This window comes from Saimiri boliviensis, chromosome 13, assembly GCF_048565385.1.
Source record: "Saimiri boliviensis isolate mSaiBol1 chromosome 13, mSaiBol1.pri, whole genome shotgun sequence".
In the NCBI taxonomy this organism is placed as follows: domain Eukaryota; kingdom Metazoa; phylum Chordata; class Mammalia; order Primates; family Cebidae; genus Saimiri; species Saimiri boliviensis.
The window spans coordinates 65,003,278-65,030,547 of NC_133461.1; the positions used below are offsets into that span (position 1 = coordinate 65,003,278).

Genomic DNA, 27,270 nt, shown 5'->3' on the forward strand with positions numbered 1-27,270 from the left:
TGTCAACTTTTCAACCTGTAGTCAGTATAAAAACATAAATGAGATATTTTACATTCTTTTTATCATACTAAGTTTTCCAATTTGATGTGTATTTTACACTTAAAGCACAATTAGGATTAGCCCACGTGGCTAGCAGATACCCTATTAGACATTACAGATCTAGAGGATATAATTATATTTTGCCTGGTTTTTAACTTAATATAAATGTAACATATATTTGTGTTATCCACTATTGTAGCTACTAGCTACATGTAACTGTTTAAATCTAAATTCATTAATATTGAATTAAAATTTCAGTTCCTTTGTTACTCCAGCCACATTTTACTGCTCAATGACTAGTCTGGCCTTTGTACTGGTGAGCACAGGTACTGAATGTTTTCATAAGCACAGAAAGTTCTACTGGACAGCACTGGCATATACTCTTCTGTGTATTGCTTTGTTTTTGTTCAGCTATGTTTGTATGATTTAAGTTGTATGTAACTGTGGCTTGTTCATTTTCATTACTAAGTAGCATTCCACTTTATTAATATAATTTGTATCTCCCTTCTGTTGATGGACATTTGGATTGTTTATACTTTGTCTACTATAAACAATATTGCTTCAATATGTTTCAAGATGCACACAGCATCCATTTCCTCATGGCTGGGTTGTAGGGTGTAGATGTCTTCATCTTTACTAAATAGTAAATTGTTTCCCAAAGTGACTGTACTAATTTTGATTTCCATCAGCAGCATATGTGAGTTCATATTACTCCACATCCTCACCCGAACTTGGTGTTCAGACTTAAATGTTTTGCCTTTCTAGTGAATATGTGATGGTATCTCGTTGTAAGCTGGGCTTTTTCTCACTTACTCATAAAAATAAATGTATATTGATTATATATTTACCAATATATATTTATACTATAATTTTCATAGAAGTATGCACACAGGAGGTAAAGATGAATATAAGACACAACTGCTCTTAAATAGTTTTTGTTTTTATAGAGGGAGGGTCTTGCTCTGTTGCCCAGGCAAGTGCAGTGGTGCAATCATAGTTCACTGCAGCCTCAAACCACTATGCTCAGGCAATCCTCCTGCCTCAGCCTCCCTAGGACTGCGGTGTGCACCACCATGCTAGGCTAATTCTTTTTTTCAATTTTTATTTTTCATAGTGACAAGGTCTCTAAAATAATAATAATAATGCCATGTTTCCCAGGCTGGTCTTGAGCTCTTGAGCTCAAGCTCTCCTCCTGCCCTGGCCTCCCAAGTAGCTTGGTCTGCAGACATATGCTATTATACCCAGCTAAAGTATGTTTGATCTGTGGGAGAAATAAAACATATCTATAGATAACCATGTATAAGAGTGGCAAAAAGTAAAATCAAAGGATTATTGACATTTAAGGAAGGAGAACTTATGCCCAACCACCTGCTCTGTATCTCTATTCAGATGGTAAAGATTTCAAATTAAATATATCCAACACTGTGCTCCTAGTTTCCAGCAACAGCCGCAAGCTGGCTTTTCTCCATGGTTCACATCTTAGTCAAAGGCACCATCCTCTCCTTTTTCTCAGGTCAGAATCCTGGAAGTCATCATGATACCTCTTCCTATCCACAATAAGCGAACTGATCATTGTGGTCAGTCCTCCCACCTGAATACCCCTCAGATTCGGCCCTGTCTACTAGCTCTCTCTATGCTAAGCTACCATTGATTCCCCAGGACTGCTGCAGTAGCCTCCCCACTGTCTCCCCACACCCACCGACCCAACTGGAGCCGTTCCAGTTCACCCTCCACAATAGCAGGCATCTGATGAAATGAAGGATGCCCTTCCCTGTGGCTTCCCACAGTGCTCAGGATGAAGATCATAAACTGGCCTTCCCTCCTCTCTGTTCTCATTTCCCACCACTCTTCTCCCCAGCTTCTGACAGCACATTCCCCACACCAGCCTTCTCTGGTTTCCTGAACATGCTAGATCCTTCCCACCTCCTGGCCTGAACACACACTATCTCCTGGACTTGAACTTTAGGAGCTCTGCCCTCCCCTCTTTCTGTCTTCATGGTTTCAGCTTCAGTATCTCTTTCTTAGAGAATTGTTTGCCAGCTCCTCAGAGTAGGTTAGGACCCATGCCATTCACTCTCACAGCTCTCTGTCCTTTCCAACTTTGTGCTTGTCAAAATCGTATTTAAATCATTATTTATACAATGACTGTTTAATGTCTTTTCCATTGCCTTAAGTCCCATGAACTCAAGGACCATGGATATAACTTGCTTACCACTACATATCCTCAGTACTTAGCACGGTGTTTGTCACATAGCAGATACTCAAAACAACACTGAATAAATGACAGGGCCTTACTGAGGAGAGGCCATGTGAGTTGAACATTGAAAAATGGGCACAATTTGGACAGTTAAGAGATGGGCAGGAATGAGTAGGTAAGAGATTTCCAGAAGATGAAATAGCTCAGTATTCTGACAATATTAGACAAGCCTGTATTAAAACTAAAATTTAGGCTGAGCATGGTGGCTCACTCCTGTAATCCCAGCACTTTGGGAGGCCAAGGTAGGCGGATCACCTGAGGTTAGTGATTTGAGACCAGCCTGGCCAACATGGTAAAACCCCCTTTCTACTAAAAATATAAAAATTAGCAGTGTGATGGTGTGCACCCGTAATCCCAGCTACTCAGGAGGCCAAGGCAGGAGAATCACTTGAACCCAGGAGGCAGAAGTTGCAATGAGCTGAGATCATGCCATTGCACTTTAGCCTGGGCAAAAAGAACAGAACTCTGTCTCAAAAAAAAAAAAAAAAAAAAAAAAAAAACTGAAATTTAAACTTAAAAATTTTAAACTATGGACTCATTCAAGGTATCTTGAGTGATTTTAGCCCACCAGCCATTCATTAGCATGGGGAAAGAGTTCAGTCAATCCTTGTTGCTCAGTTGCTGTGTGTTAGGCAGGGTTCCTGCACATGGGACTGCAGCCTGTGCCTCTGGGCTGCGAATGGAGTCTCTTGGAGTTGGGAATGTGGCTCTGGGGAAGGGTATTCTTAGGGATGTTCAGAATGTATATGACACCATCTTTGACCAGAAGACATTATCATCTAATAAAATCAGTATTTTGAAGAAAAAAGATACTACCATGCATATAAAGGCAAAAACCAACTCATTCTATTATGAAGTCAGCTGTATCTATGTCTTATAGATTTCTCCATCCTGAGGGGAGCAAGGGCAATTGAATCTGGAGAAATAACAACCAGGGTGAATTTTGGGGTGGGGGTAAACTGAGTGAACTGTAGGAAATGATGGTAAAAGCCTACTTCAAAGGCTCTGTTGATAGGAGATAGGAATTCAGTCTCGGTGGAAATCGACATCCCTAAAGAGAACCTTCCAGGATAGCCTGAGCAGCCCATGGGTGGTGAATCACTGGGAATGAGCAGCACTCATCCTGAGGCACTTAGAGAAATAAAACACAAAAGAGAGGGGATTCTGATGAGGGAGTACAATAGATCTTCAAGACAGGCCTGCTTCTAGAGATCGGACGGTTCTAATGCGGTCCGTAAACTGCCTTTTGAAAGCCTGCGTAGGGAAAGCCCGAGTATCCAGGAAGCTGAACCTTGTGGAGTAGCCGTGATTCAGTTCTAGGGTGCATCTTTCATCTTGAAGCTCAAATAGCATTGTCAGTGCTTGTGGCACCCTTCTGTGCAGTAGTTGCGTGTAGGCACTGGCTCTCCTAAGAAACACAAAAGCCATAACAATCTACACATGTCCAGTGTACCAGCTCACCTCCCCCAGTCCCCAGCAGGGGCAAAGCATATATGGGGAACCACTGGCTTTAAGCAGCAAAATGTGTCCTAGGAAATTGGTTCTTAAAGCAGGTCGCCTTGAGGAAACATTCTGACTTCAAGTGAGTCTGTTCCTGGGGTTGCTGTTACCTGCTTGGACATCGTGTGTAAAAGCAGCAAGAAGGAAAATGTGGATGTCAACTACATGGCACATGATAATAATAACTGACATCTATGCATCGCTTCCTATATACCAGGCTTTGTTCTGATCTCTTTATGTGTATTATTTTAATGCTCATAGTAATCCCACAAGGTAGGCACTCTTCCTCCCTATTTTACAGCTAAGGAAACTGAAGCAAAGATTAAGTAACTGGCCCAAAACCACACGTGGAGGATTCTAACCCACCAACAGCAATTCTCACCCACACAGTCGACCCTGGAACTTGCTCATTGTAGTCTCTTTTGAGCATCCCATAGTCTCCTTTGAGCAGAGCAGGAAGACACGACCTCCTCTCAGCTTTTCTTCTTCTCTGGCCCAGCTTGTCACCACATTCCAGATAAACTTACTGCACCCCGACTAATGGTGAGGCACTGACATGAAATAATGTGACTATCTGTCATGAAGTGAAAAGCCCCATCCAGGAAGGAACGTTAGAAAATTGACACCAATTTCCTTCTGCCCTTACTATTGACAACAGACAAAACATTTACTCAACACATTGTTAAACTTCAGAAACCAATGTGAAATTTTGACTTTCACCCATTAGCGTTTCAAGAAATGGATCCAGGCCAATACTTGCTGCAGTGACCTGGGAGGGATAAAATGGTCTATCGTCTGCAGCTCTTCTGACTTGTGTCTCAAGCTGTGGACTTCATTTCTCACTGACCAACGCAAATGAAATGTTGAGTAAAGTTAGCATCAGAAAAAAACTGTAGCAGTTTAGAAGCAGGGTCTTCCACTGCTCCAGCAACATTGGAAGTGAAGTTTTGCAAAATGTTCTTATCAGGCCCCTCTGTGCTTGCCTTTCAGAGCAGCTGGCTTTTACTTATTCTGAATACTGAGTTTTAGCATACATTTTAATTGGAAAGAAGGGTCCCTCTGCTAAAGGGAACAGTAACTTAGGTAAATACTTTTTAAAGGACATATTTTTTAAAAAACAAAATGCATTTTTCATTTCTTCAAAAAATATTTTGAGGGTAAACCTGCTATGTTCCAGGCTCTAATCTAAGGGCCAGGGATAGAGCAACGATCAGTGCTGGAAAATTCAGCCCTTAGGGGGTCGTTAGTACATCCCTTTCTTTTTTTAAAAAATTTTTCATTTTTTATTTCAATAGGTTTGTGGGGAACAGGTGCTGTTGTTTGTTTATAACACCACCTGTCCCCGCCAAAACCTACTGAAATGAGTTCTTTAGTGGTGATTTCTGAGATGTTAGGGCATCCATCACCTGAGCAGTGTACACTGTACCCAATGTGTAGTCTTTTATCCCTCTCCACCACTCCCACCTTTCCCGAGTCCCCAGAGTTCATTGTTATCATTCTTATGCCTTTGTGTCCTCTTAGTTTAGCTTCCATTTATGAGTGACAACATATGAAGCACATGCCTTTTGAAAATGTGGATTTGGGGCCAGGTGCTGTGACACCTATAATCCTAGCATTTGTGAGGTTGAGGCAGGAAAACTGCTTGAAGCCAGGAGCTTGAAACCAGCCTGGGCAACATAGCTAGACTCCGTTTTTGCCAAAAAAAATTAAAGTAACAAATAAATACAGTATACATTTTCAAGGAAATAATTGAGATATATCAGCAGTATTTGCAAATAAATATTTTTACTCAAGAAATATTTAAATATAATTTAGTTAATTAATACCATAAATCTGAATCCTCTGTAGTACTTCTGTGACAATTTGTGTTTTCATTGAATCCTAGACACAGCCCACTTTAAGGCAGATAGTGTCATCCCCTTCTCCAGATGAGGAGGCTGAGTCTTGGTGGCCTTATTGCCTGGCGTGTGGTCACATGGTAAATGGCGACAGCTTTGCTCTTGCTGGCTGATGCCCACAGATACAGAGACAGGACTTAAGGAACTCACCAGTGACTAAGGCTAGGATCATATCTGCACATCCCAGACCTGTGCTGTGAGTTTATAATCATTTGTCAAGCTAGGTGTCACAGGAAACCTTCAACATCTCAGGGTTGTATGTGATTTAGTGAAGTTGCTCAAACTTCCAACTAATTCTGTTTGTGGTTCACAGGAGTGTATGTAAAAGTCTCAAACCTTTGCCAGTGATTTAGACCCATCAATGACCAAAGAATGAGTTAATGAAATTTACTGTAAAATGTAAAAAAATATAAATCCATTTCAGTCTTAATAGCAAAATAAGAAGTAGAAGGTGTGAAGTATTCTTTATCTTTAAAGCAGGGTGTATGTGAGTGATCTCTATGTAATATGCTTACATTCTGGGGCTCAGAGCCACCTACCAGATTGCTTTTATAAATTGTTACTTTCTTTCCTTTTGCAGACGATCATTCCCGGGTGAGGCTGCAGACAATAGAAGGAGACACAAACTCAGACTATATCAATGGCAATTATATTGACGTATGTATTTTATCATTTTTTTATTGATATGTAATAGTTGTACATATTTTGGGGCTACATGTGATACTTATATACAATGCATAATGATTAAATCAGAGTATAAAACTCAGTAAACTCAACCATTCTGGCTTGTACCAGATCTTGTGTCTGCTGTACGATTGTTGGACATACATTGGGCTGAATCTAAAAGCAAACACATGAATATTGCCCCACACACCACAGAACTTAACCGTAAAGGTACAGTCACTCCTTTTCTCAAGGCAGCCCATTTGTTTGTGACTTTCTCTGTAACATTCTGTGCTTTCTTTGCCATCGCATGCTTATGTGGACTAAGAAAATGTTATTTCCATTTTTTTGTCAACAACTTGTATTATTCGACACTTAAAAAATCTGTTTGCATATTAATGGGACAAAACTCTCTAATTCCTAATACGGTGATTTGCAATCCCTTGTCATCACTGCACTTTTAAGTTGTCTTCAAAGTAGTCTGCAGCTGTTCACCAGGACTTCTAATGCAAGCAAGACATGTCATTAAATATGTAGGCTGTTTAATTATTGAAGACTGCCTCTTTGTTCATTCTGCATCATGTTAACTTAATGTTTTACATTAGAATAAATTCTTTAGGAGACAGCATGTTTTCAGTTGAAAGAATGAATGAAATCAAAAGTAGACTGAAAAATCAAGGGAGAGTTGCTGTTACCTCTAAGGCCCAAGTTTACATTAAACAGATTTCTGCTCCCATGTGGTTCCAAAGGCATACTCTATGCTTGGCTATCACGCTATTTCTTAGTCTATTAATACTTTCATAGACAGGATTGATGTATATATATGGATTGTTCTGCTTTCTTGGTTGAATATTACTCAGATGCTACTAAAAGTAAATAGCATCACAATCTCTTAAGAAAGTTACCTGAAAATAACTATGAGAATGTTGTGCTTAGTGCTAATTGGACAGATTTGACATTTTCATTTATAGATTTGTGGGTGGGGACTGGGATATGATTATTTAAAGAATAGTTCATATCTCATTCATCACATGAAGACCCCTGGCTATTTTGATAACAACCAAAACCATACCCGTTGCAGGTTTCATTTATTTTTTATTAAAGCAAGATTTCTTCATAAGGCACATTGCACTTACTCCTTTAATCAGCAGATGTTTAGTGAGTATCTCCTGGAAGTACTCAGGTGTTCCAGACAAGTCATCTCCTCTCGACAGTCTCCCAGCTCAGAAGCTGAGAAGCTGAAATGCAAGTCTCCAATCCACTTACCTCTAGGTCAGCGGCAGCGCACCTTCCCTTGAGAGGCTCCAGGGGGGACTGCTCACACTCCAGTCCCAGCCCCTGCAGTGCCAGCTCCTGCAGTCCTTACCCGGTCCTTGAGTACAGGAACAGTGTCCTACTCATCTTATATCCCCTGCACCTGGCACATGCCTGAATATAGAGAGCTCTTAGTAAGTGTTTCATGAACCACTGAATGAAGGAGTCACTGTGATCATATTAGGCATCATAGCGGATGTAATTTCAGTAAGACTTAACCAGTGAGTCAGTGGAGATGCAGGAGAGAAGACATTCCACTCAAGGAAGTCACCTACATGAGCAAGGCTATAAAATAATGAAAAAGCTGGATTAACGAGTTTGAATTTTATTTTAAGAGAGAAGAGTCAATACTGAGGGCCACTTTATTCTCTTAGTCACTAGATCTTATTGAGTGCTTATCATGCATTAGTTACCTTTCTAGGTGCTAGCAGGAAAATCGTGAACAGTTCAAACGAAAACCAAAAAAAAAAAACCTCTGACCCAGTGGAGCTGCTGTTTTAATTAGGAGAAATAGGCAATAAATTAAAAAGTTAATTCTATATGGTGAATTAGAAAGTCTTATGTACTGCAGAGAAAACTAAAGCTATAAAGGGGGACTCAGAGCACCAGACCTGGAGGCACTGATAGCAATTTTGAATCGAGTGGCTGTAGTCACTGCCAGTGAGAAGGTAGCAAGTGAGTAAGGAAGGCGAGGGGTTGAGCTACATAGATGCTTGGAGGAAGGGCGTCTGGGCTGAGAAATGGCCCAAGCAAAGGCCTTGTGGAACTTGCCTGGCGAATTTGAAGAAAAGGAAGCAAGGCGGCATCGGCATGGTGTAAAGGGGCCTGGGGAGGTGCCGGTGATATGGGGGAGAGGTCATGGACCAGGTCAGGTACACAGTTGAAAAGACTTCGGCTTTTTCTGTGAGTGAGAATGGCTGTCGTTAGAGGGATCTGAGCAAAGGCATGACGTGATCTGGCTGCTAGGAGGGAAATGAACTGCAGGTGGGCAGGAGAGGCAGCAGAGAAGCCTGCTGTGTGGCTGTGGGAGTCAGAGGTGGCCGTGGAGGTGAGAATTGGAGAGACCATTGAGCTACGTTGAAGGTAGAGCCAGTAGGATTTGCTGGCAGATTGGCCACGGGATGCGGGAGGGAGAGAGGCGTCCAGGATGCTGAGGAGAAGACGGTGGGTGGAACAGATTCGGGTAGGGTTTAGAGAGGAAATGAGGATGAAACACGTTTCAGAACGTCTGCCTCCCTAACTTCCTGGCCCTGGCTACAGTAGCATATCATGGCATTAGCAGTGTTTAAGTATGGTTTCGAGGATCACTATTGATATAACTATCTATACCAATATGACAGAATATGTGTTAAACCCTTGGCACGTTGCCAACAACATCCCAAACACATGCAATTCTGTTGCAAATTCTCACCCTGTTCACACTTCATGAGAGTAATGCTCATGTTATTTCAGAGGATCCATAAGTTGTTAGTATTTCTTGTTCATCCATCATCTCATAACCAGTTATGATTAAGTTACCCACACCTTCGGTGCAAGCATCAGAACTGTTGTATTTGATGTACCTTCACTTACTAAGAGAAAGTCAATGGTGCTGCATCTGCCAATTTAACTTTCAGGTGATGAAACTGTTGGCGTTTGTGTGCACATTCATTTCGGCAAAGTTGACGTGTGACTTCTCTGCTGTTTATTGATTTTATGTATATCAAATATTCTGTTTTATTTATTTTTAGGGTTATCATCGACCCAATCATTACATTGCTACCCAAGGTAAGTGTATTTCTACTTTGATGTCTTTCTTTGTTTCTTTTGCCCACTTCCTATCGTTTTATACCCACTTCACCCTCTCTCAGGAAGATACTGCACATTTATTACAGTTCTAGCCATCAACAGGTACACTTTTGTCTTCCCATCAGATGTTCTGGTCATGTCATCATTTAGTTAGAACCTCATGTTGAGATCATTAGGAGAAATGTGTCCATCAATTCTTTATTGAATTCAATCCGTCTACATTAGGAGTAAGTCTGACATTTGCAAAAGTAGATATATAGATAGCCATTCAATCAATATGCACCAGGTACTCTCTACACGGGGAACTGTGCTGGTTCCTGCTGGGGAGCCAGGCTGAATCCAGCAAGCACCCCTTTCTCACAGTGGTTGTGTTTAGCGTGTTTAGTATGTATGTATATACAAGTGTACACACATACACTTGTATGTACTTTAGTAGGTACAGTACCAGGTGACATCTGTGAGAGGTACAGATACAGATAAAATGTTAGGGAAATTTGGAGCATGAAGGGGTTGCTTTCAGGTGGGGTGACCCAAAAACAGTTTTGTGGCAGAGGTGAGATTGGGAAAAGGCCTTCTAAGTGTGGAAACATCATGAGCAAAGATCTGGGAACAGGAAATTAGTACTTTCAGGTGGAAAGCAGTTGGTGGGCCACCTTGGCTAAAGTAAACAGAAGAAATCTAGAGGACATGTTGAGGAAGCTCAAGGCAATGGTTTTTGGGTGATTTTCCCAACCTACGAAATGGGCCATCAGCAGAGGGTGGGGGTCATGAGGGAGCTGAGGTTTTAGAGAATGAGGCATCCTAAGGGATGAGTCAGTGAGTCAATATGGGATGAACTAAAGAAGGAGTAAGAAGCAGAGAAGACCCAGTGAAGCCCGAACAGCACATGTTCTCCCCATTTTATTATGTGATCATTGTTTGCAGCAATAGGCTACATCCCAGGAACAGTAGCAGGGAAGTCAAAAGGATGTGACCTGCCAAAGGTTAGGCATGGGGTGGGGTGGGTGGCTGTACACAGAAAGTCAATGACCAAGGGAATCAAGGATGCCAAGATAACTGGGGTTGGAAAGTCCAGGCTTGGAAGAAGAGCAGTCGGGTGTCCACTGAACCATGTGGAGAGGGAAGGAGCTAGTGGAGTGAGGCTGGGTCCCATTGATGAGTCATAGGTTAGGAGGAGAGGCAGTTGTAGCCAGAGAGCAGAATTCCAACACTTAGATCTGCACAGTGCAGTGGAACTTTCTGCAGTGGTGGAAATGTTCTCTCTCTGTGCTGTCCAGTATTGTAGTAACAAGTCACATGTGGCTCCTGCATACTTGAAATACAGCTACTACAAATGACGAACTGAATTTTAAATTGTCATATTGATAGAAATAGCTACATTTGGTTATTCCCTGTGGCAGCATTGGACAGCAAAGCTTTGGGGTGGAAAACTCCAGCTATGACTGAAATGGAGCCACTGTGGAAGCTGATCCTGCCCCAAGCCCACAGCTGCCCCAAGAACCTGGGTGGCACCACACAGAGTCCACAGTCTCACATTACCACTGGGGTACTCTGCACCCAGGTCTAGGTGACCTGCTGGAGCTCCCATTGTCTTTCCTCATCTGTGACATGAAGTTGGTAATGGCTCCTTCCAAGGTCACTTTGCTAGCCAGATGCAAAGTCATCTGTAGAGTTTCCAGTGTGAACCTGGCACAAAGCAGGCCCCACTACATAGGGATTGCTGAGGTCTTCAGGAAGGTAGGCTCGGCTTGAGCTTTTACATATGGGACACATGTCAGAGTCTGGTCCTAGACACCTCCTAACCCTGTTGCTTCCAAATGGAATTCATCAGTGCCTTTAGAGAGACCTGTTGTTAGGGGTTTGAAATTCATTCTAATGGTCTTCAGAATGTTCTAAGGTAAGCATCATAACATCAGATTGAATATGTTTTATGATAATTTGAAATGAACAGTTTTTGTAAATTCGTGTGAAAATTTGATTGTAAAAATCTCAAAATACTCCTGAGCTTCTTACCTCTCCAATAACTTGATTAGCAACCTGTGCTTTAATAGACAGGAAGAACATTAAGTTGTTCTTACTCGTATTTTCAATATTGAGGACCTCTAGATTAATGTGACTAAACAGACAGCTAAAATAGAGACTGAAACCACCCAAGTCTATACATGGCCCCTCACCAGGCTTCCTTCCCTTTGTCCATTCTCTCTGCCCCTCTCCCGCTGCAGGAGATTGTTCTTTAAAGAGGAATGCCATTAGAGAAGTCAGTTTCTGCAGAATTCGTGTGAATGGTATTTAATAGCTCAGTAACCCTCTCTGGCAGCATTCAAGTGTTAATGAGCAAATGTATTTGTAAGCAGATAAGAAATAGCAAATGTAATCAGTTTGCAGTAGGCAACCAGTCTGCCCTTAATGGAGAAGGGCATTGATTAATGCCCTGTTTACCACGTCATGACAGCCTTTCCCTCAACAAGGTGGGCTGCAGATTGGACTTCTCAAACGGGCAGTACCAACATCACTGCTGGTGGTGGTGCAGGGAGAGGAGGGAAAATGAATGAATATTTTCAATCTAATGTGCAGTCAAGACTATACATATCATATTAATAATAATACGTTCAGACCATGATGTTCAGATGAGAAAGCTAGAATCTTCTTTCTATTATATGCCACAAGCATAATGGACTAATAGCCTTAGATAGCCAGTAATCAAGATCACTGATGATCTGCACTAATTGGCTTGGACAGGTAGAATATGTTCATGGATCACCTTTGCTGAAAAACAAAAAAAACGTTAATACCCCCAAGAGGCCAACAAAATAAAATGGGTGATGATGACCAACAGGCAGATGCAATCTTTAAATGTCTTCTTGCTCTGTTTTTCCTGTTTTGCACTAACATAATTCTTTAAAATATATTCACAGCAGGAACCTTTGAAACTCTTCAAATGGTCCAATTTGCTGACCACCAATTTTATTTCCAAGAGTTAATAATGCACACATGTTCACCAAGAACCTTCAATACAAAGGACATATTATAAATTTACCTATTGGGTCTCTTCCCTCCCACCCACCCTCAATTTTATTGATTTTTCTAGCAGTAACTGACTTTGACCTTTGATAATAACAGGTGATGTTTCTGCAAATTGAAGGCATCCCATTCAAGCCAGACCTGTTGCTTTTTTAGTATTAATATGTTCTTCCTATCTCCCCTTGGTTTTATTGTTTTCTGTCTGGCCACTAATATGTGATGACCCAATATTAACTTCGTCATGTCTGACTGACCAGACATTAATACAACAGTAACATTCAAGATTTATGATTTAGAAAACCAGGGGCTCAAAGGAGAGGAAGTCATGTCTGCTACTGCATGTCAGGCAGGGCAGAGTGGAGATTTCAAAAGCAGGCTTAAGTGAAGGGCAGAGTAGCATGCAGGTGGGTAGCATTGCCCAGAAGTGATCATATTTCACAATCAAAATACAACCTTGGAGACTATGTGACCTACAAGCGGGATAAAGCCACACATACAAGAACCAACTGGGGAGAGCACCTGCTGGCCTCATGGTGCCAGCCACGGGGGCCCTGAATACGTGTTCTTTTGATTTTGGTTTTGGTTTTGTTTAGAGACATGATCTCACTCTTTGACTCAGACTGGAGTGCAGCAGTGAGATCATAGCTCACTGAAGCATCAAACTCCTGGGCTCACGTAATTCTCCCAACTCAGCCTCCAAAGCAGCTAGGACCACAGTTACATACCACCATGCCTGGCTAATATATTTTATTTTTTTCTATTTTATTTTTTGTAGAATTGGGGTCTCCCCGTGTTGCCCAGGCTGGTCTCAAACTCTTGGTATTGTGGGATTCTCCTATCTTGGCCTCACAAAGCACTGGAATTACAGGCATGAGCCACTACTCTCAGCTCCTGTTTAGTTTTAATTTTAAAACTGACTTCAGGATTCAGATAACTCATGGAGAGACCATGCAGGGCTGGTACTGAATAAAGTGCTGTGAGTCTGTTCTAGACATGGCTTGCCCAACCCTGAGCATCCCTCCTCACTTGTAAGTGAGCATTTTCCAGAGTCATCTGTGCATGGGGTCCCCCAAGAAAGAGGCTCAGGCCTGACGTGCTCTTCTCTATGTACTGCATGCTCACTTTCCACAACCATATGGTTAATCCAGATCCAGCCCCTGCTGTCTAAGTTATGATGTTTCTCATGACAACACAATAAAAAAATAAATTTTCCATGATACAGTCATGTCTGAAAACACATGTTAACTATTATTGTCTTCGATGTTGTAACCTGAGCTACAGATTGTTGAGATGCACACATCACTCTTTTAAGTTTAGGTGCCTTGATGCTCATTTCATCATTTCTTTCTTTCTGAACTGCTCATTCAACAGGGTTGGCTACCTGATTGGGGTTCTGACCGTAGCCTTCATCTTGCCATATACAGTTTCTTTTTGTCTCCATCAGCATTAGCTCTGTACAGCAACCTGGTGGAGTCCAGGACTAGAGAGAGGATCTCCAAACAGACACTCCATACCACATGAGAACAAGGAGACCCTTGTGCCCCCAACAGTGTTTTCCAGAGAATTGCCCAGCCTTGTACACTCAGGGTCAAATGTTCCTCACCTTTGGAAGACACAAAACTTCTTTTGAAACTAATGAAATATTGAGATTCTTTCCCCAGAAAGAAAATTTCATTTAAGGTTGTTCATGGATTACCCCCACCCCACAATTTTATTCATGAATTACAGTAATTCTGTGGACCTCAGGATACAAACTTCACTTTGGTCAGAAACATTAAAAGCTATTTTGGGATAAGACAGAAACCATAGACTTAATTAATCTACTTTTTAAAAAACCATACTTCTTAGGGTTAACAAAATGTCATAGGTCGTTTATAACTACATGAAGTACACTCCTGAAAGCATCAAAATTTTTACTAACTTTAACAAACTCTTACTAAAATGTGTACTAGCCTAACCTTATACTAAAAGACCCTAGAGTTTTGTTATATTCGTTAGTATTTTGAACCACGGTCAGTTTGGGTTTTACTGTTCATCTCAGGCTGGGTTTTCTGTCTATGCGTTATTTTGCATTTGTGCCTGAAAAGTTTTTGCCTTTGCTCACTTTTCAACAATTTTAGCAATTATATTAGAAAATTATCTCAATGACCAGAGACTAGAGTAGCAGGTCCCACAGCTGATGTCTATTTTGTAAAAGCAGGATGTAGTAGAAATAGCACATGTACCACAGCCAGAAGGCTGGGGTCCAGATTCTTGTGCTGTGTCAGAAAAGGTATTTGAACCTCCTTTGTTTATGTAAGATAGAGCCCTGGTGTTTGGTAAAGAGTAATAATAGTCAGGACCTTATCATGCGCCAGACAGCGTTCTTAGCACTCACACATACATATCTCATTTCATGTTTACCACAAATATGGGGCATATATGTGATTGTCCCCAATTTATAAATGAGAGGAAGGGAGACAAAGAGACTTGAAATAACATGCTCCAAGTCACACATCTAAAAGTGCAAATGCCAGATTCAAGTGCAGCCGTTGAACTCCAGCATCAATGTTCCTCCCTAACTCACTGTACTGCCTCCCATGGGTGAGTATGTATCAATGCTTAGAGCAGTTCCTGGCATGGAGCAAATGCCATGTATGTGTGACCTGTTACTGTTTGTGAGAAACAGCCCAGCAAAGCTTAATGATTAGGAACACGGACTCTGGAAATACATTGTCTGAACTCAACCCCCAACCCTGTTTCCTCCATTGGTAACTTGGGTGACCTTGGACAAGTTACTTTACTTCTCTGCACTCATCATAAATGAAGATGAAAATAGTCTACCCTGTAGGGTTATTGTACAGTTTAAATAAGATAATATTTCTAAATCACTTAGGGCACTTTCTTTTTTGGAGGGGGCTACTTTTTATTTTTTAACTTTTAGGTTCAGGGGTACATGTGTAACTTTGTTATCTAGGTAAATTGCATGTCATGAGGGTTTGGTGTACAGATTATTTTGTCACCCACGTAATAAACATAGTACGCGACAGGTACTTTTTTAATCCTCTCCTTCCTCCCACCCTCAACCCTCAAGTAGGCCCCAGTGTCTGTTGCTACCTTCTTTGTGCCCATGTGTTCTCAATGTTTAACTCTCTCTAATAAGTGAGAACATACAATATTTTATTTTCTGTTGCTGTGATGTTTTGCTTAGGATAATGGCCTTCAGCTTTACCATATTGCTGCAAAGGACATGCTCTCGTTCCTTTTTACGGCTGCATAGTACTCCATGATGTATGTGTACTACATTTTCTTTATCCAGTCTACTGCTGATGGGCATTTTGGTTGATTACAGGTGTTTGCCAATATGAATAATGCTGTGACGAACACACATGTGTATGTATCTGAATCATGCATGAATCATGTAGAATGATTTATTTTCCTTTGAGTATACAGCCAATAATAGGATTGCTAGGTCAAGTGTTACTTCTGTTGTAAGTTCCTTGGGAAATTCCCACACTGCTTTCCGCAATGACTGAACTAATTTACAAAGCAGCCCATCTTCTCCGCAACCTCTCCAACATCTCTTATTTTTTCTTTTTAATAATAGCCATTCTGCTTGATGTGAGATGGTATCTCATTGCAGTTTTAATATGCATTTCTCTAACGATTAATGATGTTGGGCATTTTCCATATACTTGCTGGCCACATGGTGCCTTCTTTTCAAGTATGTCTGCTCCTGTCCTTTGCCCACTTTTTAATGGGGTTATTTGGTTATTGCTTGTTAATTTGCTTAACTTTCTTATAGACTCTGGATATTAGACCTTTGTTGAATTCATAGTTTGAAATTATTTTCTCCCATTCGGTAGGTTTGTCTGTTTGCTCCCTTGATAGTTTTTCTTGTTGTGCAGAAGCTCTTTAATTAGGTCTTATTTGTCAGTTTTTGTATTTGTTGCAATTGCTTTTGGCATCTGAGGAGGTGAAAGATCTCTACAATGAGAACTACAAAAGACTGCTCAAGAAATCAGAGATGATACAAACAGTGAAAAAATAGTTCAGGCTCATGGAGAGGAAGAAGCAATATTGTTTAAATGGCCATACTGCTCAAAGCAGTTTACAGATTTAATGCTATTCCTATCAAACTACCAATGACATTCTTCACAGAATTAGAAAAACCTGTTTTAAAATTCGTATGGAACCATAAAAGAGTCCAAATAGCCAAGGCAATCCTAAGCAAAATGAACAAAGCTGGAAGCATCACTTTATGTGACTTGAAACGATACTTAGAGTAACCAAAACAGCATGGAACTGGTACAAAAGCATACACATAAACCAATGGAACAGAATGGAGAGCCCAGAAATAAGGCCACACACCTATAACCATCTGATCTTTGACAAAGTTGACAAAAACAAGCAATGGGGAAAGGACTGCCTATTCAATAAATGGTACTGGGATAATTGGTTAGCCATATGCAGAAGAGTAAAACTGGACCCCTTCCTTATACCATATACAAAAATCAACTCAAGATGAATTAAAGAATTAAATGTGAAACCTCAAACTATAAAAATCCTGGAATATAACCTAGGAAATAGCATTTTGATAGCCTCCAGCAAAGGCATTTTCTTTTTAATACCTAGTAAGTGCCTATTTACAAAATAACGTCCTTCTTTGCTGACCTTGAGAATATACTCAGACAAAAAAGCATAGGTCTTACTAATTGCATATGCTCACATTTCAAAATTTAAATAGTCTTATGTAAACCCCTAAAAAGCTAGTGACATGAACTTTTCATTTCTCCCATGTGAATGAACTTAAACTGTACATAGTTAAGAAGCCTTGGAGCAATTCATAGAGATTGTGCCCAGTGGGGAATTGGCCATCCAGATAGGCCCCTATCACATGCCACTGACCTTATCACCACCATCACTGTTTTCCTTTTATGCTGAGGATCCAGATGCTCAGTGTCATCTTTGAGGATGCCAGGTCACATTGGCAAAGACCACAGGAACTGATATAGAAAACCAGATGCTGCCCTCCCTCCCTCCCTCTCTCTCCCTCCCTCCCTCCCTCCCCTCCTTCCTTTCCTCTCTTTCTCTCCCTGTTTCCTTTTTCTTGCTGATTTTACACAAAGGGCTAGCATTCTTATCACTCTTTTTTCAGGTTTAAACCTTATTTTAATAAAGTTTTCAAGCAAAAAAAAAAAAAAAGAAAGAAAGACAACCAGATACCAGATCGTCATTTACAATGAAAAGTGTAAGCATCCATCAGACAGAACTGCCCAAGATCAGGCAGGAGCATTCTGTGTGAAGAAGATGTGTAGGCAGAAGATCACTTCATCATGACCAGGGCATCAGAAGAAGGGGTCGCAGAGTTTATTCATTATTCAATAAGTATGCACCACCTTTCTGGTAGTGAGTTGGCATAGAGCATAAGCTCAGTAAGAATACAACAATAAGTGAATGAATGAATAAATGAATGGATTGGGGATTACTGTTTGCCACACACACAACTTAGACAGTAGAATATTTCAGCCAGGAAGAAAGGATAGCTCATGTTGACCTGGTAAAGTATCTACTTCCTGGGGTGGATCTTGGCATCATTATCTCCAACATCTCTATTTCCGTTTCATGTTAAAGGCTGGTCAGTTTCTATTCTTTGGATTTCTTTTCATATGTCAGTAAATCAAATCCTATCTTTAGAGACAGTCTATCTTGTTAAACTAACTTCACTTGGGTCTACCCTGACCCTGTTTGTGCAACCCCCGACCCATACATATAATCAGTTTTGTCTGTAGTTATAATTTGTGCATAATTTGAAAAAGAGAAGCCTAAAAAGTTCTCTCCAGATACTTTCAGCTAGGAACAAACTTTTGTGTGAAAATAATAAAAATGTGGAAGTGAAGGTTTGTGTGGAAATATTTACAGAGCCTCAAACACTGCACAACAGTTAAAACTTTGCTGTAGTGACTTCATTCTATTTGCTGTCAATCTGCTTTTCATCTACATTTCTTCCACATACTTCTGGTATATTTTTAATAAAGATTTTTCAAAATGACAAATATGGTTTATATTTTTCCAGCTTAAAATTCCCTTCAGGCCTCTGAAGCAATAAATAATAATGCTTTGAATGCTGCACTTACTTTCCTGGGCAAACCATTCTTGTGGTGGAGGGTTCACAGAGCGTCAGTGTAACTTCTGCACGCTCTGTAAAGAAGCCTTTGTCTCTTGCATTCTGTCCTCCAGATGGAGATGAGCACTTGAAATTATTTCTCAGTAGAACTGAAAGAACTTTTTTTTAATCAAAAGCTCAGCCTTCAGTAAACAACTTTTGTTTTTATTCTTCTAAGCACCAGTGAGGCTTGCACTTCAAGTGCAAATTCTGTGTTAGCTAACACTGTGCTTCCTGGCAAAGTTGTTCCTGCATTTTCAGCGGGTTGTAGGTTATGTTTTGGATTCACTTGTTACGTCTTATTTGAGACTAATTTTAAAGTATTATCTAGTGAAGTGGAGTATTCTCTGGTTTCCAAATTTAAATAGGGAAGCTTTGAGAAAATGTGATTTTTATAGAAGCAAACAGTGACCCCCTCATGAAAGTCACTGTCATAAGTATTCCAGCTAACCAAGGCCAAGTTTATACATAACCTGCCTGCATTTTACCAACCATCTGTGGTTTTCCAAGAGAGAAAGACAACTGTAATTAACAGCTTATCCAGAAACTTCCTTTTAAACAATAGTTTCTCTTCACTAGATTAATTTCAAAAGATAGTGGCCAATTAGCCAAAAGGTCACTTTCATAGACATTTCTCATCCCTGTGCTATAAGTAAACTTGCTCATTAGCAATGAAAACATTTAAAGAAAGAGTTAAAATTAAAAGATGGAGTCAAAAATAAAGCATGTTAGGTAACATTCACCTATGTTGTTAGGGATGCTATAAGGAAAATGTGGCCCTCTAATAATAGAACCTAAGTTAATACAGAATAATTTGAAAATAAATGATGTACTTAAGCAGGCATCCAGACATAGGATGTCTTAAAACAAATGCTTTTTAAACCTTCAAGAGGAATTTAGAGGTGTTCCTCATCTGAAGTAGAAAATTTATAGAATCTTTTAGAGCTGTTGGAAACTTTAAGAAGCTCACAGTCCAGTTTCCTTGTTTTGTAATTAAAACAGTTGACACCACTTAAAGCAGAACTGTATTTAAGAGACGTTCATCCACATAAGTTCAAGTGAGTCACATATGCAAAAGTATTTGCAAACTACATGGACTAATGTTCCTATTTAATAGAGCGTGTTCAAAATTCAACCTAGGAGAAACCTTTTATGTTTAGATAGACCTGTTCCCCTATGGGGAACATTTCTTCCTCATTCATCAGGAGGAAGAAATCTGAGGTTACATCTTTCTACCAGGTTAAGCCCTTTAAAAGAAAAGAGCTGAAACTAATACCCATGTACTTTCCAAAGTACTGGCTTCCCCGGGCCTCCAGCACCACAAGCCCCTACAAGGCAAAGCTACTCCTTTATAGCCTGGTTCATTCAAAATTGCACAAAGGTGTCTGTGTACCTGCCACTTGCCAGGATCAGCACAGGGTCAGGAATATAGCAGTGATGTCAGAATTACACAGTGTGGAGGTATGCATAAATGACACTCAACTCTTACTGATTTGTGATTTTAATGCACCTACAGATTTGGGGACTCCTTTTTTATTTTTAATTTTTTAGATTTTTTTCAAGAGACGTGGTCTCACTTTGTCACCCAGGCTAGAATATAGTGTCATGATCATAACTCACTGCAGCCTCCAACTCCTGGGCTCATGGGATCCTCCTGCCTCAGCCTCCTGAGTAGCTAGTACTATAGGCATAAGCAACCATGCCTGACTAATTCTTATTTTATTGTTTGTAGAGAGAGTGTCTTGCTATGTTGCTCAGGCTGTTTCAAACTCTTGGCCTCAAGCAGTCACCTCGGTCTCCCAGATTGCTAGGATTATGGGCATGAGGCGTTCCGCCTGGACTGGGAACTTCTTTAAGCTGTTTTTCTCCTCCACTCCTACCCCATTTTGCAGATGAAAAAATAAGACCCAGTGCAGACCTAAAACCACTTTTCCAGAATCTGGACACCAGGTTTCTTTTTCATTTATGGGCATAGTTTAGGACAAGTTTTTCAAAGCAGCAAACAGTTTAGAAAGTTTCTGACTATAACCAGTAACTTTTGTTTCTTGCCTTCTCACTCCAAAGGAAGCTGCTGGAAATTTCCTGATGCAACACCCTTCACTGCCATGGAAAATTTGAGACTCCCTGCACTGAGCTATGTCTAGGGAGCCAATTTATCTCTATTTCATTCATTTATTAGATTTATTCTCTTTTTTCTTAAATAAAAGAGGATTCCACTTGTGTGCTAAGAAGAGTTTAATTAAGGAAGATAGAGTCTAATGAAAGCTTTTATTTCTCTGGCAGTAGCCCCTAAAGCAAATGAATATAGGCTTTTCCCTTTGCTGTACTTCTCCCTGACAGAAGGCAGCCATATCCTCTGGGTCACCAAACCCCTGCATTCTGAAGGCTGCAATTCGTTTTTTTCTCTCCTTGATTGCCTTCTCTTTTTCCCCTCTTTACGGCACACACAAGTACCCAAGCTCAGTTTCTGAGCATTCTCTTTGGAGACCAACACTGATGAATGCTCTGTACCTCCGCCAGCAGGACGTCCCTGTGCTGTGGACATCTGTCCTGTTCCTTCCTTCCGAGGCCACAGCACCTTCTCCTGCACCTCTTTTCAGCTCCCCATGCACACTGCCATTCAGCCTGTCTCAGGGATCAGGGACTGAAGGTCCCTCTGGAAGCAGTGTCTCTATCTCTGCATTGTAGAGCATATTGTTGCCACACACCACCTACTCCCATTTTATTGTCTACATTAGAGATCCTCTTTGGATCCCTAAACTGTATCCCATCACTCAAATCTGATGTGTCTGCCTTTCCCAACCTGTTTTCCATATTAAGAAGAACAGAAAACTTTGCATTCCCTTTCACAGTGATACCACTGCAACCTGAAAAAGTTTACGTAACTGCTAGAGAGGTCTCATTCTGGAAGAGGACTCAACAGAGTCAAAAAGAGCAAAATTCAAATAATGGTTTCTTTAGGTAGATGGAGTTTCCAGAAATGCTTTGGAACATTTCAATTCCAAAAGCATGTCATGCTAGGCTACAAACCACCCCATTATTGGTTTTACCCATAGATACTTCTTTGCTTTATGCAACATAGTCACAATCAGATCTCTTCAACTTGGCCCTAAAATTTCTTCCATATACAACCATGTTTTATGTCAGTAATTAGGCCTGGACTCTCCACTCCCCACTAAAGGACAATAGGCAGAATGGTTAATGAAAGTACGGACTCTACAGTTGCACAGCCTAGGATCAGATACTAGCTCTCCAAGCAACCTCTCTATAAATATTAGCTACAGTTACTATTATTGTCATTATCATTCTGTGTGTTCCAAAAGACATATCTCTCAATAGCAGAGAGGCAGTTCAGGTTTTAACCGTTGTGTAGTGTATACTCCTGTAGTTTTCATAAAAGCTGATACATCCTACACCTGGTAATGCTTCCTTCCAGAAGGATGTATCAAATGGAGCTACTTAAGTGTGCACCAACATCCTGTACTCCCTCCAGAGTACAAAGTGTGCCATCACGGTTCACTGTTAAACTGAAGTCAGACAAAGGTTGGAAAGACAACAGCTGTATCATAAGCTGGAAAAGCATATTTCCCTTCTGTTTTTGAAGTCTTGCAGAAATTGAGCAGGAGCAGCTCTGATAGCAGTGTCAGCTCTTCATCTTGGTGTTCTGAAGGCTTCCCTGGTGCACACTTAAAGTCAGATGACATGTGAGTGAAAACAGCTTAATTCCAAAACTCAGACAAGTTTCTTCCTAACAGGCTTCATTGAAAGCAGTTCCTGAGATAAGAATTATACAGTAATGTTTTACCGAAGAGCTTTGGAAGACTCAGAAGCCTCTGGAGATCAAAATAGGATAGAGACATGATCTTCAGGGAAGGAAAATAATAATGGCAGAGAAGCAGAAGGCAGCGGGGAATAAGAGGGAGACCAGGGGAGAGGTGTGCACTCTTGGCCTACTCCTGCAACCTGTGTGTGTTGGATGGGGCTGGCTATGCAGCTTCCATCTTCTGTTTGGCTAGAGGTTGACCAGCTGCCTAAAAATGCCAGTCATGCTCTGTATCAAGGAGGTGGCAGATAGAGTGAGTTGAACTGAAGGGAATTTCTCCAGGCCACTTGGGAAAGCAACTTCATATAGAGAAATGCATGTGCAGCTGAGTACTGATGTCAGTTTAGGAAAAAGACTGCAGAGTTCTGTGGGAATTATTGTTCTTTTTAGGGTAATACTACCATATGGTAGTTATATGCTTTACAAAAAAAAGGATTAACCCAGTGAAACATTTACATGCTGGCAATAAAGCATAAACATTACACTAGTGAGCAGTCATGACTAGTGAGCAGTCATGCTCTTGGCTTCAGGTACTTGCAGGTGGCTCCCCACCCTGACCCATGCCCAGAATCTCACTCACTGCTCACACAGGGAAAGCAAAATGGACATTAAGAATTTTCACCAAGAATTTATTAACAAGTTTCCAAAACAAATTTTCTAGCAGCATGATCAGCCCAGTCTTATTCTGCTTCTATTTTACAAATAGGGTGTATTCTTTAAGTTTTCTTAATTTTTAGGATAATTTGTGTCACTTTGAAGTCTGTGTGCCAGTGTTTTTATAGATGAGTTTGTTGTTGTTGTTGTTTTACAAAACCCATGATTGTGATTTAAATCATCATATGGTATACGTGGTATGAAAGCAACCATGGGTGTTTTTTAAATGCCTTATTTTTACATTTTTATTTAAAATTATGTTAGCACATATATCTAAATGGTTAGAAATATTTATTTTCTATTTGATGATTTCCGTTGTTTCTTTTAAATGGTTTTTTTTCTTGGGATACTCTTAGCAGCTCAGGAAAATGAGCAAATCACGTTCTTTGCATCTACCCATCTCATGTATGTATGTACATCAGAAATTATCTCTTTTAAGGTTTTAAGGATGATCTTGTGGATTTTTATTTTATTTTTTTATTATTTTTTATTTATTTATTTATTTATTTTTAATTGCATTTTATGTTTTGGGGTACATGCGAAGAACATGCAAGATTGTTGCATAGGTACACACATGGCAGTGTGATTTGCTGCCTTCCTCCCCTTCACCTATATCTGACATTTCTCCCCATGCTGTCTCTCCCCACCTCCCCACCCCCGTCCCTCCCCCATTTCCCCCTGACAGACCCCAGTGTGTGATGCTCCCCTCCCTGTGTCCATGTGTTCTCATTGTTAAACACCCGCCTATGAGTGAGAATATGCGGTGTCTGATTTTCTGCTCTATGCCTCATTCACGTTAACTTTAAAATGTTTTTAAGAAAAAAGAAAACCTCTTTAAGAGATGACAAAATGAGGTCTCAAAGCCACTAATATTTCATTCATTTTCTTATTTAAAGATCTTGGAATTCTGGATAGAGAAACGGAAGTGCTCAGAACACTTGAGTCATTTTGTTTTCAACTGACTTTTCTCAAAAAAATACTTCTTTATCTATTTTTGCTATAACTGGAGACATAAAAGTAGTGTGGAAATGCATGAACTTTATCCTAGTAAAAATAAATTCAGGAAAACCAAAATAAAAACCATGAAGGTGTGCAAAACTTAGAATAAAGGAATTAGAATCGTAACAAATCAAGGTGTGATAAACTCATATTAGAACTAAGTTCTAGACAACAATAATTTGGAAAATGGGAAGGTAAACATGAAATTAAAACATAGTAAGTTCCTTGTGTTTCTTAGGAAGAAAATAATTATTGATTGAATTTACCTTTATTAAGACATATTAAATATCTAATATGTAATTATCCTTTATGTATTTTTAAACATTTTGTAATCATTTTAATCAAATACATGATTAAAAGAAAAGATTATTAACCAGAAAAGAGATGATGGTTGAAGGGTTATAGCATATTATAGACCAGGCGTCCCCAAACTTTTTATACAGGGGCCCAGTTCACTGTCCCTCAGACCGTTGGAGGGCCGCCACGTACTGTGCTCCTCTCACTGACCACCAATGAAAGAGGTGCCCCTTCCTGAAGTGCGGTGGGGGGCCAGATAAATGGCCTCAGGGGGCCTCATGCGGCCCTCGGGCCATAGTTTGGGGACGCCTGTTATAGACAGAGGTTTCCTAGACTATTTTAGTGTTTATTTACAACCTGTCTGTTAATGTTTGGTTTATACCTATTTTCTCTTAATTAAATTGGACATAACCTTTTGGTGTCCAATCAGGATTTCATATGTTCTAGAAATATACCCAGAAGCAAACATTCCATGAAACTAATTATGTAGAGAAAGCCACAAATAGTCACATAGTTTATATTGTCACATTTTCTTATTTCAATCTGAAAGGAGAATTTTGGAGAATGGGATGAGTGAAATGTAAGCATCAATATATGGGTTATGTGTTGAGGAATAGGCTAATCATGGATACAAAAGAAAGTGTATGCCTGATTTACATATAAGAAGAGCACATACCTGCAAGTCAATTTAGAAGAAATTGGGCAAATGGCAAGTACCTGCCAACCAGAGAGGGCCAGGTAAAGGGAAAAGACTTGTCACAGGAAAACCTACTCCAGTTGAGAAGAGATGTGTCATTGTGTGGCACCACTGGAATTTATTAACTGAAAACACTATTTAACATTTATTATTTAAGTCATTACTTTGAACACTACTTATACAACGATATATTTTATTATAGCTTTTCTCTTCTTTTACTGTCACCAAATTAAAATTCCAGTGGATCAGTGAACATGTCTAACCCTGTAATTCTAGACATAAAGAGTGTTTCATGTGAGAGTTATTCATAGAAAATGCTGTTTTAACAGGCCAGTTGTATTTTTGATTTTAGGTTAAATAAAATATTTCCCAGTTTTCCCCATCGTAGAACAATTCTTAGTGTGTTTGCTTGTAGTTCATTAGCTGATTTCTATTGTTTCTTTTCAATGGTAATTTTCTTGGGATACTCTTAGCGGTTCAGGAAAATGAGCATATCACATCCCTTGTCCCACCCATCTCAACTTTGCTTTTCCTTTTCTGCAGCTGAAACAAAACGTTATTGATAAAAATTCCAAGATTTTAACATAAGTAGCCTCAGGGGAGAGCAAATGCAGCTATCAAATAAGTGATATTAAAAGATTATTAATGCTGAAGCCAAGTTATTTTCTGTGTCACTGTTACCACTTCTGTAACACACGAGGCGGATTCAGTCTGTAAAGCATGGTGGCATATTTTACCATTTACATCTCACTACTGTAAAAACGAAAAGTTACTCAATGTAAAATTATAGTCTTAAGTGTTATGGAAACATCGTGTTGAAAAATCACATAAAGCTTTATAATAAAAACTTAGAGAACCACTGAAGGGGCACCTAGTTCTCTAAACATTGAGTAACTGACTTCATAACCCCTATTATAGATTATTGCCAACGACAACAGGAGCAATCATGGATCAAAAATTTAGGACTACTTTTATTCATGTAGCAAGAGCTTTAAAATAAATGCCTGACTCTCAGGCTCATCGTCTTCCACCTTCAAGTCCCGCCTCATTGCTGATGGAGGGAACTGGCTGCCAGTGCCTGAGGGGGCAGCCCAGGTTTCCGGCAGCTGCTTTGCCTTAAGGTCCCTCCCCTTCCCTTTGCACTTCTGCCATTTGATGTGTACCCCTACCACACACTCCCTCCTTCAGGTCCCAGGACCACACTAGAAACAAACATTCCAGTGACACGCTCCAACAGGGGCCCCGGTCTCGGGCAGTTCAGTTCGTTCTGTAGTCAGAACAGTGTTGCTCAGCTGACCTGGATTGGAATCCCAGCTTTGCCACATACTGACTGTGCAGCTCTGTTATGTGTAAATTTTTGATGCTGCAAAGAAAAAAATCAGTACTGGGATAAAGGATCTCTCAGCAAAGCAATTCTTTTTTACTTCCTGCAGAAAGGGTACCCCCGTTAGCAATCTTGCCATAGAGTAAACCAACAAAGGAAAGTGGACAGCTGACATGTTTCTCTCTTATGCGTTTGGGGTCGTCCTTACTGCTGCATCTGATCTCAATTGACTGGAGCCTGACCTCACAATCTAAACTAAAACCTGATTGACTAACAACTTAAAACTTTTCTAAACAGATAAAAGCAATGGAGAACAAAAAGGGAGTCCAAATGAGGAAGGGGCATAGGCTGCGAGCTGGGACATGCCTGTGAGTACGTACAGATCATCTTAAGTACAAGGGCGCAGAATGTACTACGTGCCTGTAAGCATGTCTAACAGCTACATTGGATAGGGCTTAACAAAGAGCTACTAGCAAAAAGCAAGAAGGCTTTGAAAAAAGGCGGGCAGATCATGAGGTCAAGAGATTGAGACCATCCTGGTCAACATGGTAAAACCCCATCTCTACTAAAATACAAAAATTAGCTGGGCATGGTGGTGCATGCCTATAGTCCCATCTATTCTGGAGGCTGAGGCAGGAGAAATACTTGAACCCGGGTGGGGGCAGAGGTTGCATTGAGCCAAGATTGTGCCACTGCACTCCAGCCTGGCGATTCTGTCTCAAGAAAACAAAACTATTATTTCTAACACGATTTTTCTTAAACAAGAAAGGAAACTTTGAAGAGGAACTTTTCTATTTCCCGCAAGCTCTAACAAAGGCACTTCATCTGCTAAGCCTGTTTCTTGTGCTGGA

General features: G+C 40.3%; 1 protein-coding gene across 12 annotated transcripts in view; it reads left to right on the forward strand.

Annotated features, from left to right (window-relative positions):
* The window catches only part of PTPRM (protein tyrosine phosphatase receptor type M), an 836,104-nt gene that overhangs the window by 740,710 nt on the left and 68,124 nt on the right, over window positions 1–27,270 (forward strand). For all 12 annotated transcript variants that reach the window (XM_074383756.1, XM_074383758.1, XM_074383757.1 and 9 more), the window contains 2 exons: window positions 6,275–6,351; window positions 9,402–9,438. In XM_074383756.1, coding sequence (XP_074239857.1) covers window positions 6,275–6,351; window positions 9,402–9,438 — 114 coding nt within the window. The remainder of the gene's footprint in view (window positions 1–6,274; window positions 6,352–9,401; window positions 9,439–27,270) is intronic.